Genomic DNA, 12877 nt, shown 5'->3' on the forward strand with positions numbered 1-12877 from the left:
AGAGTCATATTCAATCACCCTCTAAATTTCCAGTACCCTGCACAGGAAATGGATGAAGAGTCAATGCTGTGGAAGATTCCAGAGCACTGTCTGAGGGCCCTCAGCTCTGGAGGGGACCCACATGGCCCAGAACTAGCCTTATGCCCTGGCCAGTGAGTGCTTCACTGCAAGAATGACGTGAGTGAGAATCTCTTTCCAGTCCCTCGAGGATGAGGGGCTGGAGTCCCCAGGAAAGATGTGTGTCATAAGTCTGGATGGCGACTCCAAGGGGTGCGGTCCAGCCAAGAGGGGACCCAGCCAGTCCCAGCGTTGCTGCAACCTCTTCTTACAGAATGGAGTCTCCTTATGGGCACCTCCACTCTCTCTAGGCCTCCTCATCTCTCCCTGAGCCAAGCTGCATCCTGGGTCCTCCTGCGGTTCTCAGCTGATCTCCACTAATCTGAGCAAAGGCTGGACACTTTCTGAAGACATTTCTGAGAGTGAGTCAGGCCCCGCTCTCCCAGCCCCTGCAATGGAGCATTTGCTCTGTGCTCTGCACCAAAGCCGCCCAACCGTGCAGTAACGACGCCACCCTCTCTCTGAGCGCACACATGACAGAGCCAGCGCCTGAGAAAGGGGGTCAGATGGGCTGGCTGCCCTCTGGTAGGGCAGGAAACCCAGTGGGATCTGGGACTTGGGCTGGTCTTAGGAAGCCTTGCTGGAAAGGTTCTTACACTGACTCGAAGACGAATCCTGCCTTGTGGTGCAGTCAAGTACTCAAGAATTACTGACCATTGAAATCATGTTCCTTTTTTCCCCACAGCAATTCTTTTTTAGTCCAAATGGAAAACGGTTTGCTCAGTTTTAATGCCCCGGGGGAAAAATGGAGAAGGCATAACTTTTTCTTTTTCCCCTAAAAAAAGGGATTTTTTTCCTTTTTCTTTAAGCCAGGACATCTGTAGTTCTGCAAGCCCTTAGAAAGCCTAAACCAGACAGCGAAAGACACAGTTGCCTTTTGCTTGGTGGTTTGATTGGAAGGAGAAGGGACACATCCTGTCACTCACCCCCTCATTCTGTAGATAATTATTGGGCACCTGTGATGGGGGTGGGTTCAGGGAGAACAGAGGAGGAAGAGGAGGTGTACACGCAGCTCTTGAAGAAGGAGTGGAGAAAGAAGAGAAACAGGCAGTAGCTGGAGAGGGGAGACAGAACGAGAGAGAATTTTTTTAAAGATGGGAGAAATAATGGCATGGTTGTAGGCGAGTGTGTATCAGCCAGTGGAGAGGAAAACAGTGCTGCTTGTCAGGGAGAGGGCGGACGGGCCAGAGTGATGTCCTGGATGGGGAGGGGGATCCCGGGCTCAGAGGGGGAGGAGCGGCCTTGGACATGATCACGGAGGGCTGTCCCCGGGACAGGAGGGACAGATGCAGACCCGTGGATGAGGGTGTGTGACGGGGCCAAAGCTGCACCACACAGCCTGGGTATCACTAGCTGGAAAACTAATTACTTAGAAAAAGAATTCACACGTGAAGGAATGGAGCTTAATCACTCAGAGCTGCTCGAACTGCTTGGAAGGAAGTAAAACCTCCCTGGACGGATCAGAAGTCACTTCCCTGCCAGCTCTGCGGCCACGTGAGGCTTGTCCTGCTCCCGGGGTCTGAGACACGCTGGTACCCGGCTCCGCTGGGCGTTCACACATCTGACACTGACCCCATTTGAGAGACACTGTGTGATCAGCTGACTTCAAGTCTCCGGAGCTGTCACCTGCCTCTCCTCACCCCCGCTGCCACCACCTTTCCCTGGGCCACCACAGGCCACCACTGCTCCAGCGCTCCACCCCCAGGGCTTCTGCCACCTTGTAGCCAAAACCACTCCCTGAAAAGAGGAAAATAAAGGCATCCTTGCCTATGTTCATAAACTCTCATTGGCTCTTGTGCCTTATGGGGTAAGTTAAATCTTCAGGAGACACACAAGGCCATGGACAGACTGGCTCCCAAGTTCTCTGCATCTGTGTCTCCCAGGACCCCTTCCTCGCCCCCCCGAGGGACAGACTTCTCGGCTTCTCCAGAAAAGTGAGATGTGTTTGGGAGCCCTGGCCTTGACCAGTGTGATTCCCACTCTTTGGAATCTCTGCCCTCCCAGCCATCATCTGGCGAGCTTTGTCTCATTCTTCAAGACCCAGTTTACATGTCACCTTCTCGGGGACAAGGAAGTCTCCCCTTTCTCCTCAGAAGAGGGACTCATTCCTGTACCTGTTAGGTGGGTTGACTCAGCGCCCACCAGTGCAACCGACCAGAGGAGGGTTTTGGTATTTACCTGCTCACGCCTCGAGGCGGGCCTTTGCCCTCCCGCCCCCCAATTCATGGGTGCAGGTGGCACCTGGCACCCAGGAGGCTGGGTGGTGGAAACACGTGTGAAGGGTCCTGCAGGGCGGGGTGTGGGGCAGCAGAGTTGTTACCGACTCTAAGCCTTGATTTTCTCATGCTCTGATCGTAAATCGTTCTTTTTTGGGGGCCAATCATAATGAACACATGATCTCTGAGCACTCCAGCCAAATTCTTGCTAATTGAACAGATTCTGGAATATATCAGGATTTTCAAAAATTTTGGAAATGCTGAGAACAAACCAAGAAGAGGGTGATATGATGCTCACACCTGTAATTCCCCTCAATGACAACTGTGTTTTTAAAAGGAAACTCAGAGGATGAGAAAATGTCACCCCCAATACTTAGAAAAGGAATCCAACCATTTCATCAGAAGTGGAAACTTGCTTCCAAACCCCTATTTTTAGTTCACGAGATGATGCAAGATGCCTCCTCTTTTGACTTGGGCACAAGGCAAAGTGCAAACTTCGTCAAGGCGAGGTTATTTTAAGGGAAAAGAAGACAGAGCTCCAGCTGAAAAGAATCCCAGAGCTTCATACATCACATGGGCTGTCGGCTATGTGCCCCCTTTGCTGACGCTCCCAGGCTGCTTCCTGGCTTTCGAAGTGGTTAATGTTGGTTAATACTGGCTCCCTCACTCTGACTACATTTTCCTGAGAGCAGGGCTTCTACTTTAGACACACCCTCCATAGAGAAGCCTGGTAATTTTCAGTGCAGTGCTTGAACTAAGGGCTTTATTGAAAATTACTAGGCCTCAACCAAACACAATAAGACAGACAATTCAGAGCATCTTCAGGACAGAACGCTCGACTGCCACGATAAAACCCAACAGCAGGCTTTCCGGAGATGCAAAAACAGGTGGTAAAAAGAGAAAGGAAAAGGAGCAAGGAGTAATTATTAGCCCAGGAAGGAAGAAGTGCAAAAGAATGAAAAGGGAAACAGATGGAAATGACGTTTTTTGGAGAGAAAGAAACAGATGAAAAGACCAAAAGCTGGGCTGAAAGACATTCAAAACTTTTTTAAACGGTGGAAAAGCAAAAATAAAAGAATGATGTTTGTGAAGAAGAAATACAGAAAGGTAACAGAACATAATTCAAAAACCGGAGTGTCCAATATGAAGGAGCAGAAAATCCATTCAGCGTTGCTGTTTTCAGAGCACAAAGGTAGACAGACTTTTAATACAGTCTGACCCCAGTCTCTGGCGGGCGCCCTGGGTTGTCCCCGCAGGTGCTGGCGTCCAAGGGATGGGGTGGGAACTTGCTCCTTTAAGGGCCTGCGCTCACAGTTTCCAGGACACAAATCTGCCTTGGGTTCTCTAAGTCCCTACCTCCCCTGGGTAGCTGCATACATTTAAAACAGTGCAAATTAGCTCTAGGATGTGTAAAGTTTCCACCTGTTAAGGACATAGTGAAGATTTCCTTAATCACATAAGGTGACGGCCTGTATCAGTGGCGCTATAACTGAGTCATACTTTTGCCAGGCTCAGGTACCGGGTAGAGTTCATTTTACAATTGTGTGGTCCTCAGCCATCACTGGTCTTCAAGTCCAACTGTAGTATTAAGGCCCATTACCCAAATATATGGTTTTAAACCAAAATTGCAATTTTTTTCCCCTAAAATGAAACACGTGTAAAATCAAACCCAAGAAACTCTTGTGATTTAAATACTCATGCGCTGCAGGAGAACATTTAGAACATGGACCTGGGATGGACCTTGAGTCAGCAGTGAAGTCAGAGCCTGTGGCCGATGCCAGATGGCCCTCCCCGCATGACCATCCCTGCCCGTTCACTTGATCCACCCCTGCAATCATTCTGACCGAGGACGTATTTCTAGCAGACGTACGGGAGTCCAGGCAGGAAAAGCCAGCCCGGGTCTTGGAAGAATCTGTCTTTATTCCATCCACAACTTCTGCAATGAAGGCAGAATGTAAGCAAGTCAGCATCAGGCTTGGGAAACGAGCCTGCGGAAAAGGCACGGTCCCAAGATCGGCACCTCTGGAATGAGGAGAGGGATCTGCCCCAGGGGGCTGCCGGGCAGGAGTCGGGGGCAGGGGGGCATGCCCTTCAGACGTTTCCGGGGCTCAGAGTCTGCGCCAGGAGGCCAGACCACACACGTGAGACAAATAAGCCCCATGTTAGGAACTCTGTGGAATGTCTGAGGGATGGCGGCCTTTTCCAGTGTTTGCTCAAGCATTGGCCAGAATGTGCTTAATTCAATAAAAATGACACTGTTAACAGTGGGAGAGGCTGCACATGTCGGCGGGGGGGCAGGGGTACATGGGAACTCTCCCCATCTGCTGCTCAATTTTGCTGTGAACCTAAAAACTGCTATTAAAAAATAGTCTCTTTAAAAAAAGTGACTGAATACCCAGTCTGTGTGCAGCACAGGACTCCCGAAGAGGGACAAACGGAAGTGTCAGACATAGCCTGCCCTGTCCCCAAGGAGCTCCAGTCAGAGCAGGACCGGGTGACCCAGGGACGGACCCTGGCCCAGCCGCATTGCCATTACTGGGAGCTGCTTAGAAATGCAGAGCCTCAGGCCCCTCCCAAGACCTAGTGAATCAGAATCTGCATTTTTTTTTTTCTTCTTTGGCCGAACCATGTAGCACATGGGATCTTAGTTCCCCGACTGGGGATCAAACCTGCGCCCCTGTAGTGGAAGCGCAGAGTCTTAACCACTGGACCGCAAGGAAGTTCCCAGAATCTGCATTTTAACAAGATCCCCAGGGGACTCAGGGGACCATTAAAGTGTGAGATACTCAAAGGAGGGGATACAGGATACATAGAAATAGCTCCTGGGAAGGGCAGGGAGAGCCCAGAGAGAGGACTCTCTCTGCATGGGGGGCAGGAAAGGCTCCAAGGTGGAGACAGCGTGGAAGCATGCGGAGGAGGTGGGAAGGAGTCACCACAGGAGACGGCAGGTGAGAGGGGCCGTTCCCCATCCGGGGGAGACCACAGAAGGTCCCGGGGCTGGGAATCAACAAGCATGTTCAGAAAGAGGCAAGATGCTGTGGGTGACGAGAGGGTAGATACAAGGGCAGAGCCCTGCTGTAAGGGGCCTCACCTGCCAGGCAGAAGCCTGGATCTGCCTGTAGAGGAGGCTGGGGGACCCTGAGGTTTGGGCATCCTTGGAGCGATTCAAGCTATGATGCCATGGCCACTTTGTTAGAGCGCAGAATGGTGGCCCGGGGAGCAGACGGCAGGGATGGATGTGGGTGACGCATCTTGGACTGGGAGCCCGGGGAGGCTGAGAGCTCACGGGGAAAACACGCTGGAGAGCTGACTTCTGCTCCGAGACCCACACTGTTCAGCAGTGTCCCAGGCAGAACCCGGCCAAGACGGTGCAGACCTTAGAGCTAGTCGGTCGGTGACACTCATCCCCGAAGGCACTCGGACACACAAGTCACAGTGAGAAAACGTGACTCATCCTTAAGAGCTTGGGAAACTAACAATATATAATAGACTTTGGTCAAAGCACAGAAGAAAACAACTGAGAGGCATAATTCTAAATTTTAAAAATAAAATACATAAGTACCAGAAAACTCCATCTTGTTCCAACAAAGCTATGTTGCTTCTTCCTGATTTCTTATGGTTTATCTTCATAACTGCCTCTGTTACTACTCTTTCCTTCCCTCCCTACCATGTGCCTTGTCTTTATTTCCTTCAGAGGATCTTCTGGTCATAAAAGAGCCCCTCACATGCCCGTCCCTCCAAATCCCCTAATGCTAAGAACAACCATACTCTGGACACTTATTTCAAATTACAGAAATGACACTGGGTCACAAGAAAAAAAAAATCCAATTTTGGTGCTTGTGATCATGCTTCCCCTTGTCATTCTGACATACATTCTATTATCTCCTGGCTTTGGTTCCCATTTCCTAATTCTCTTAGATTTATTTCAGTTTTTCAAAATATTCATTTAGTGTAAGGACTATATCCCAACAAGCACGTAAGCAATGCCGCCGCCTGTGATGACCCCAAAGGACATGCAGTAAAGCTTCGATTTACCAGCAGCCTGTGGACGGATGTGCTAGCAGATACCGTTCTCAACAAAAGCAAAGTCTTTGGCTCAGAGCTGCACTCTCCAGGGGAACCATCAGCCAAGATACATGTACAATTTTTCTAGTAGCCACATTTTAAAAAATGGAATTAGGGACCTGGTGGCACGGTGGTTAAGAATCCGCCTGCCAATGCAGGGGACTCGGGTTCGAACCCTGGTCTGGGAGGATCCCACATACCACAGAGCAACTAATAAGCCCGCGTGCCACAACTACTGAGCCTGCGCTCTAGAGCCCGCGAGCCAGAACTACTGAGCCCACGTGCCACAACTACCGAAGCCCACACACCTAGAGCCCGTGCTCCACAACAAGAGAAGCCACTGCAATGAGAAGCCCACGCACCGCAACGAAGAGTAGCCCCCGCTCGCAGCAACTAGAGAAAGCCCGCAAGCAGCAACGAAGACCCAACGCAGCCAAAAATAAATAAATGTATTAAAAAAAAAGAAAAAAGCTTTAAAAATGAGCAAACTCTTAAAAAAAAAGTGGAATTAATTTTAGTAATATTTACTATACCTGAAGTATTCTTTCAAATGTAATCAATAACACAAAATTAATGAGATGTTTGACAGGCTGCCGTAACAAAGTTCCAAAGATTGGACGCCTTAAACAAATTTATTTCCTTACAGTTCTGGAGGCGAGAGGCCAAGGCCAAGTTGTCAGAAGGATGCTTTCCTCTGAGGCCTCTCTCCTTGGCCTGTGAGACAAATTCCCACCCTGTGTCCTCACCTAGTCCTTGCTCAGTGTGTGTCTTTGTCCTAATCTCCCCTTCTTATATGGAGTTCAGTCATATTGGATCAGGCCCTATGTCCAAATAGTCACCTTCCGAGGTACTCGGGTTAGGGCGCCAACACGTGAATTTCTGGTGGACATAATTCAGCTCATAAAAACAGTCTCTTGTTCATGCTGAGCCTTAGAAATCCAGTGCTGTTGTACGCTGATGCTGCGTCTGGCCAGTTTGGACTGGCCATGTTTCAGGTGCTCGTGGCTGCGTGGGTCCTGTGACTCTCGTAGCCGACAGCTCAGGTCGGAGCCCCCATCATAGGAGGGCTGGCTCCCTGGGCACCTCTACCCAGAGGACCCCACAGTGAGCGGCTTTCCTTCAAGTTCCCACGGGCTGAATCACTTGCCAACTATCACCCATTTCAAGATATTTTTTTCCCCAAGCATCGACAGATGAGTATGGATAAAGGAGATGTGGTATATAAACACAATGGAATAGCACTCAGCCAAAAAAAAGAATGAAATAATGCCATTTGCAGCAACATGGATGGACCTGGAGAAGATCATACTAAGTGAAGTAAGCCAGACAGATAAAGACAAATTCCATATGATATCACTTGTATGTGGAATCTTTAAAAATGATACAAATGAACTTATTGACAAAACAGAAACAGGCTCACAGACATAGAAAACAAACTTATGGTTACCAAAGGCGAAGAGGGGGAATAAATTAGGAGTTTGGGATTAACGTGTACACACTACTATATGTTAAATAGATAACCAACAAGGACCCACTGTATAGTACAGGGAACTCTACTCAGTATCTTATAATAACCTATAATGGAAGAGAATCTGAAAAAGTATACACATACATATATATAACTGAATCACTTTGCTGTACACCTGTAACTAACACAACATTGTAAATCAACTATATTTCAATAAAAAAAAAAAAAAACAACAGAACTTCAGTCTGGGCACGGAGTACAGAAATGTGTGCATCTAGTCCTTCCCACTGTCAAGTTCTGAATCTGCAGCAACGACCTCAGCCACTGTCTTATTCCAGAGAAGGTAGGAAGGATGTTCTTTCTCAAATCACCACATATACCCACACCTGGCAGGTATAACAAGACCATGTCTCGGTCTTGTTTCCTAAATGAATGTGATTCTAAATCTGGCAGGAAGAGGCAAACTTACCTTCTGCTGTGACCTCCTGCCGCCCCAACTCCCCACCTGCTGAGACTTTGGGCGTCCTGACCACAGGGAGCTGGAACCAGTTCTCAGGTGCTGCTGCCCCTGCACTGCCCAGCCCGGTCACGTCGTTCCCAACCCCTCCCTAACCCGAGGAAGAAATTCAACTACGGAGGAGCTGGCCCAGCACCAGGTTCTGGAGATAGCTCTATTCTCACATGTCCAGTTGTGGGAAGCTGTGCAACTGGGGGATTAGAGGGACTATTACCTTTTTAGAACATACATATACTTAGGTAATTTCCACGTGCCTTGAGAGCCCTAGGTTAGAACCCCGCCTCACTTGTCCGATTAAACGTCCTGGTAGTTTACCTGGTTTATCTGGTAGATGTAGGCGCTACGTACATTGCCTTCCCTTCCGGGCACTTCCCCATCCACTGAAGCTGGTTGTGGCCGCATGATTCGCTTTAGTCAATGACACGAGCACAAACGCATGTGTCATTTCTGGGCCAAGTGTGTAGGGGCTGGGCAGTGACTTGCTGTCCCTCTGAGGCTGCATTCCTTTGTGCTGGGACCTCCGCTCACCTGGGTCCCCAGAAGTGACGATGGACCGACCGGCAGCATGAGTGAGAAATCAATCTGGGTTGCATAGCACCACTGAGACGGTGAGAGGTTGCAACCCCAGCAGATTCCAGCCCATCCCAGCTCATACAGAAGATGGATACTTACTTCCTTCTGTTAGTTTTTCCCCAGGAAATTTAATGCTCGTTGATGTGAAAACGATTTTTTTTTTTTTTTGCTTTGCAGCTCATCATCCAGGTACTTGAAATTTCGTTCGATGAAATTTTCTCCCTCACCCTCATGTTAGTCTCAGAAAGATGCGTGAACTTCCGTTTCTTTTTAACGTTCTCGTGGAGAAGTTATGGGCATTCAAAAATGGCTTTTCAGTCTCTTTTGCCAGTACGCCTCTAACAGCTGCCGTGAAGATGATTCTCCTCAGTTTTGATTAACAAGTTCAATCAAGTTGAACATTCTTGACTCCAGGTGAGCTAAGTGCTCACTTTACCAGAGCCATCTTTCTGTCTCCTCCAAAACACAGAAACATGTGAGAACATTCCTTCAGCCCCTTTCTCTTTTTGCCTGTAATGCTTTATCACTTGAATTCGCTTTTTTCAAAACCAGGATTTCTCAACCTGGCCACTACTGACATTCTGGGCTGGATAGTTCTGTGTGGCGAGGGCCGTCTGCCTTGTAGGATGTTGAGCAGCACCCCTGACCTTGACCCACTTGATGCCAGTCGCATCCACACCCCCAGGCATGATAACGTGAAAGGGTCCCGGTTGAGAACCACTGTTCTAAACCGAACACGTTCATTTTTTTCCCTCCGTATGAGGCTACTTTAGCCAAAAACAAAACCAAACCCACTTGGTTCCTCAATTTATTATTTATTGAAGGCCAGCTGTCCTGCTGTCCACGAGCACCTCTCATCTGTCCGAAATCACCCTTAAATGCTGAGTATTCACTCATTTGTTCGTGCATTCTTTCACTGATTACTTTGTTCATCTAACAAATGCCCCTGTGTTACGTGCCCGGCTCTGTCTGAGAGTTACGTGTGTTGTGAGGGATTACACGTGTGTGTGGCCTCTATCTTCACAGAGCTCATGGCCTATGGGAGACTCGCTAAAGAAATACACGTGCAAATCTACTGTTGCAAATTGTGGTAAGTGCTATACAGGAAAAGAAGAGGACATTGTGGGCATCGGAGCAGAGGTGACATTAAGCTGGATGAGGACAAATGAGCCGAGGGCAGGAGCAGCAGAGGCCTGCCAGGCAGAGGCAGGAAGGGCTGGTGTGGGCGAGGACCCAGAGCGGGTGGTGTGGCCAGAAGATAAGGAGCGAGGCGGGGAGGAGCGCTGAGATGCGGCTGGAGGGATCTCGGGGCCAGTGCTGTCAGAGGACGTGAGAACCCAGAATGGCTATCAGCAAAGGCGCACACTCTTTCAGCCCCAACGACCTCTGGCCCTCAGGCTTCCTGGGCCTCTCTGGGGTCCCACCTCCTGTTCTGCCCCTTCCATAACACCTGATTACCCTTCTCAAAAACATAATAAGCCAGAAAGCCATCGGGGGAAGGAATGGATCCACTTTTTTAGCAGTTTGTCGAGAAACAGAATTCCCCTGGCTAAGCTAATAAAATTTTAGCAATTGGCCTTAATTGTGAAACCATCTCATTTCTATGAAGAACTATATTCTGTTTTGCTGTAGGACCAGGTGTAATTCACAGACCATTTCCAAGTGGCCTCTGGCCAATCCTCACGCTATTCTGAATATTTTGATTTTTGTCCCATGTCAAGGACCCCAGGGAATAAATAAAACACACATCATCTTTTCAAAAGGGTTCGGTTTATGTCGACAGCCACAAAAAGGGTCAGCCATCATCCTTTCCTGATATGGGTGCTGCTGGGGGTAGAACTGGGTCCCCCCCAAAAGATATGTTGAAGTCCTAACCCTTGGTATCTGTGAATGTGACCTTATTTGGAAACAAGGTCTTTGGGTGTAATCAAGTTAAGATGAGGTCACACTGGATGGCGTGGGCCCTAAATCCAATAATCGGTGCTCTTAGAAGAGGAAGATTTGGACACAGTGACACACAGGGAAAAAGCCACACGAATACGGAGGCAGGAACTGGAGTGATGTGTCCACAAGCCAAGGGCTGCCGGCATCACCAGACACTAAGAGAGAGGCAGGAAGCAGATTCTCCCCCTGAATCATTCTCTCTCAGAGAGCACGGCCCTGCCGACACGCTGACTTTGGTTTTATAGCCTCCAGAACCGTGAGAGAACAGATTCCTGCCCAGTGGGTAGGCCTATTTTACCGCAGCCCTAAGAAACGAATACAGGTACCGTCATGGAATTCTCTGTTCACTTTTCTAAAAAAAAAAAAAAAAAAAAAAGGCTGGTAACTGAGATAAGTTAAGAATCCTGATGAAGGCACAGAATGAGCTCAGAAGTCACTTTGGTGGCAGATTTTAAAAACTTCTTAACTGAAGGAGCCCCTTTTTTTTTAATAGTTCCTATTTATCTGAATCACGTGAACTACAGTGATGAGATCTATTACTGGCTGATTAAAATGATGGCAGGTTTCCTTTTAGTAGAAGTCAACAGGTTAAATAATTTTGTTTGAGCCAGTTAATGGAGAGGCCACCAACATGAGCGATATTGGTCTTGCCATGGGATTAATAATTTGGTGACAACAGAAAAACGCAGACTGTCAAAGGAAAGCATTAGCTCTAACGTAGCCAGGAATTCCCCCAAATCAGTGTCCCAGCCTGGGTTCTCTCTGGCAAGGACTATGAAAATACTTGCACTTTTCGGTCCTAACTTTCAGCAGAGCATCTACAAAAGGGTGATTGATTTTTTTTTTTTTTGGTAGGATTTCTACTTAGAAGTGCCAGCGGGAGGGCCATGCATAAAACCTTCAGATATACAATCTGTAACAAATTTCTGGTACCACAAACACCATGTGTTAAAAAGTGTTTACAACGCTGCAAGAAGGTGCACACAAAGAGGAAAACACCAGAAAAACTGCATTTTTTTTTTACCTTGCCTTTGTCGAAGTAGTGGATGATTTCCTGGTAGAGCCGCTCTTTCAGCTGTCCCTGTGTTGTCGCCTGGTACCCGTCCCGCTGGGTGAGGTGGGCCGCGCACACGTCCTCCGACCACTGAGGCAAAAGCAAAGCGTGAGCGGTGCCAGGTGAGGGCACAGCCAGGGCTACCGTTTCCCTACCGTCAGGTCAGAATGCACGGTAAGCCCTGAATTCGGTGTGGGCACTCGGGCCATGATTCCGGGGATCGTTGGAGGTGCTGTCATCAGGCTGTCGGGTCTGGAATTGAGGGCAGAACCTCTGTGCAGAGGCCTCAAGACGAGTGAAAGAAAGAGGAAGGCAAAGCTGGGTCTAGGTTCACACAGAAGAGAAACCCAGCAGGTTCTGGACAGCACAGAACTGTCAGCTTGCCCCTGATGCCTTGGAACCTTCCAGATGAATGAGGAACCGGGTGATCTGTGGCTGCCTCAAGTGGGGCATCCCTGGGCGGCGGCCTCAGTCCTGTGCTGCTCAACATTTTAATCAATAGCAGAAGGCACATGGATTCCACTTACAGGTCGTAAAGAAAGCTCCTTACAGACAGGGAGGTGTCTTGGGATCTTCGGCTCTAGGCACGTTGCCTGTCGCAAAGGCAGGGCTCGGCCAGCGTTTGTGGACGTGACAGTGGACTTATGGGATGAAGGAAGGATGCATCAAAGTGAAGGCAAGCTCATTTGACACCTGAACTCCTAGACTTATGCTCAAGAAATCAACGGCACTAAATATAGGGTTCAATAAACTTCAATATTTGGTGGGGACCTACTATGTGCAAGGCACCAGGTCAAAGATGAGTCAGAAAATGCCTGCTCCAGAGAGAGTGCTATTACAAATTAGAGCACAGTGGTATATAATAACTCTGCAGAAAAGATTTCATGGGCAATTTAAGGGCGGGAGGCAGGACGAGGGGGTCT

General features: G+C 48.7%; 1 protein-coding gene across 2 annotated transcripts in view; it reads right to left on the minus strand.

Annotated features, from left to right (window-relative positions):
- The window catches only part of DOCK1 (dedicator of cytokinesis 1), a 530116-nt gene that overhangs the window by 53204 nt on the left and 464035 nt on the right, over positions 1-12877 (minus strand). For both annotated transcript variants that reach the window (XM_036828289.1, XM_036828290.1), the window contains exon 38: positions 11925-12044. In XM_036828289.1, coding sequence (XP_036684184.1) covers positions 11925-12044 — 120 coding nt within the window. The remainder of the gene's footprint in view (positions 1-11924; positions 12045-12877) is intronic.

The sequence above is a fragment of the Balaenoptera musculus genome, chromosome 16 (genome assembly GCF_009873245.2).
Source record: "Balaenoptera musculus isolate JJ_BM4_2016_0621 chromosome 16, mBalMus1.pri.v3, whole genome shotgun sequence".
Lineage (NCBI taxonomy): Eukaryota > Metazoa > Chordata > Mammalia > Artiodactyla > Balaenopteridae > Balaenoptera > Balaenoptera musculus.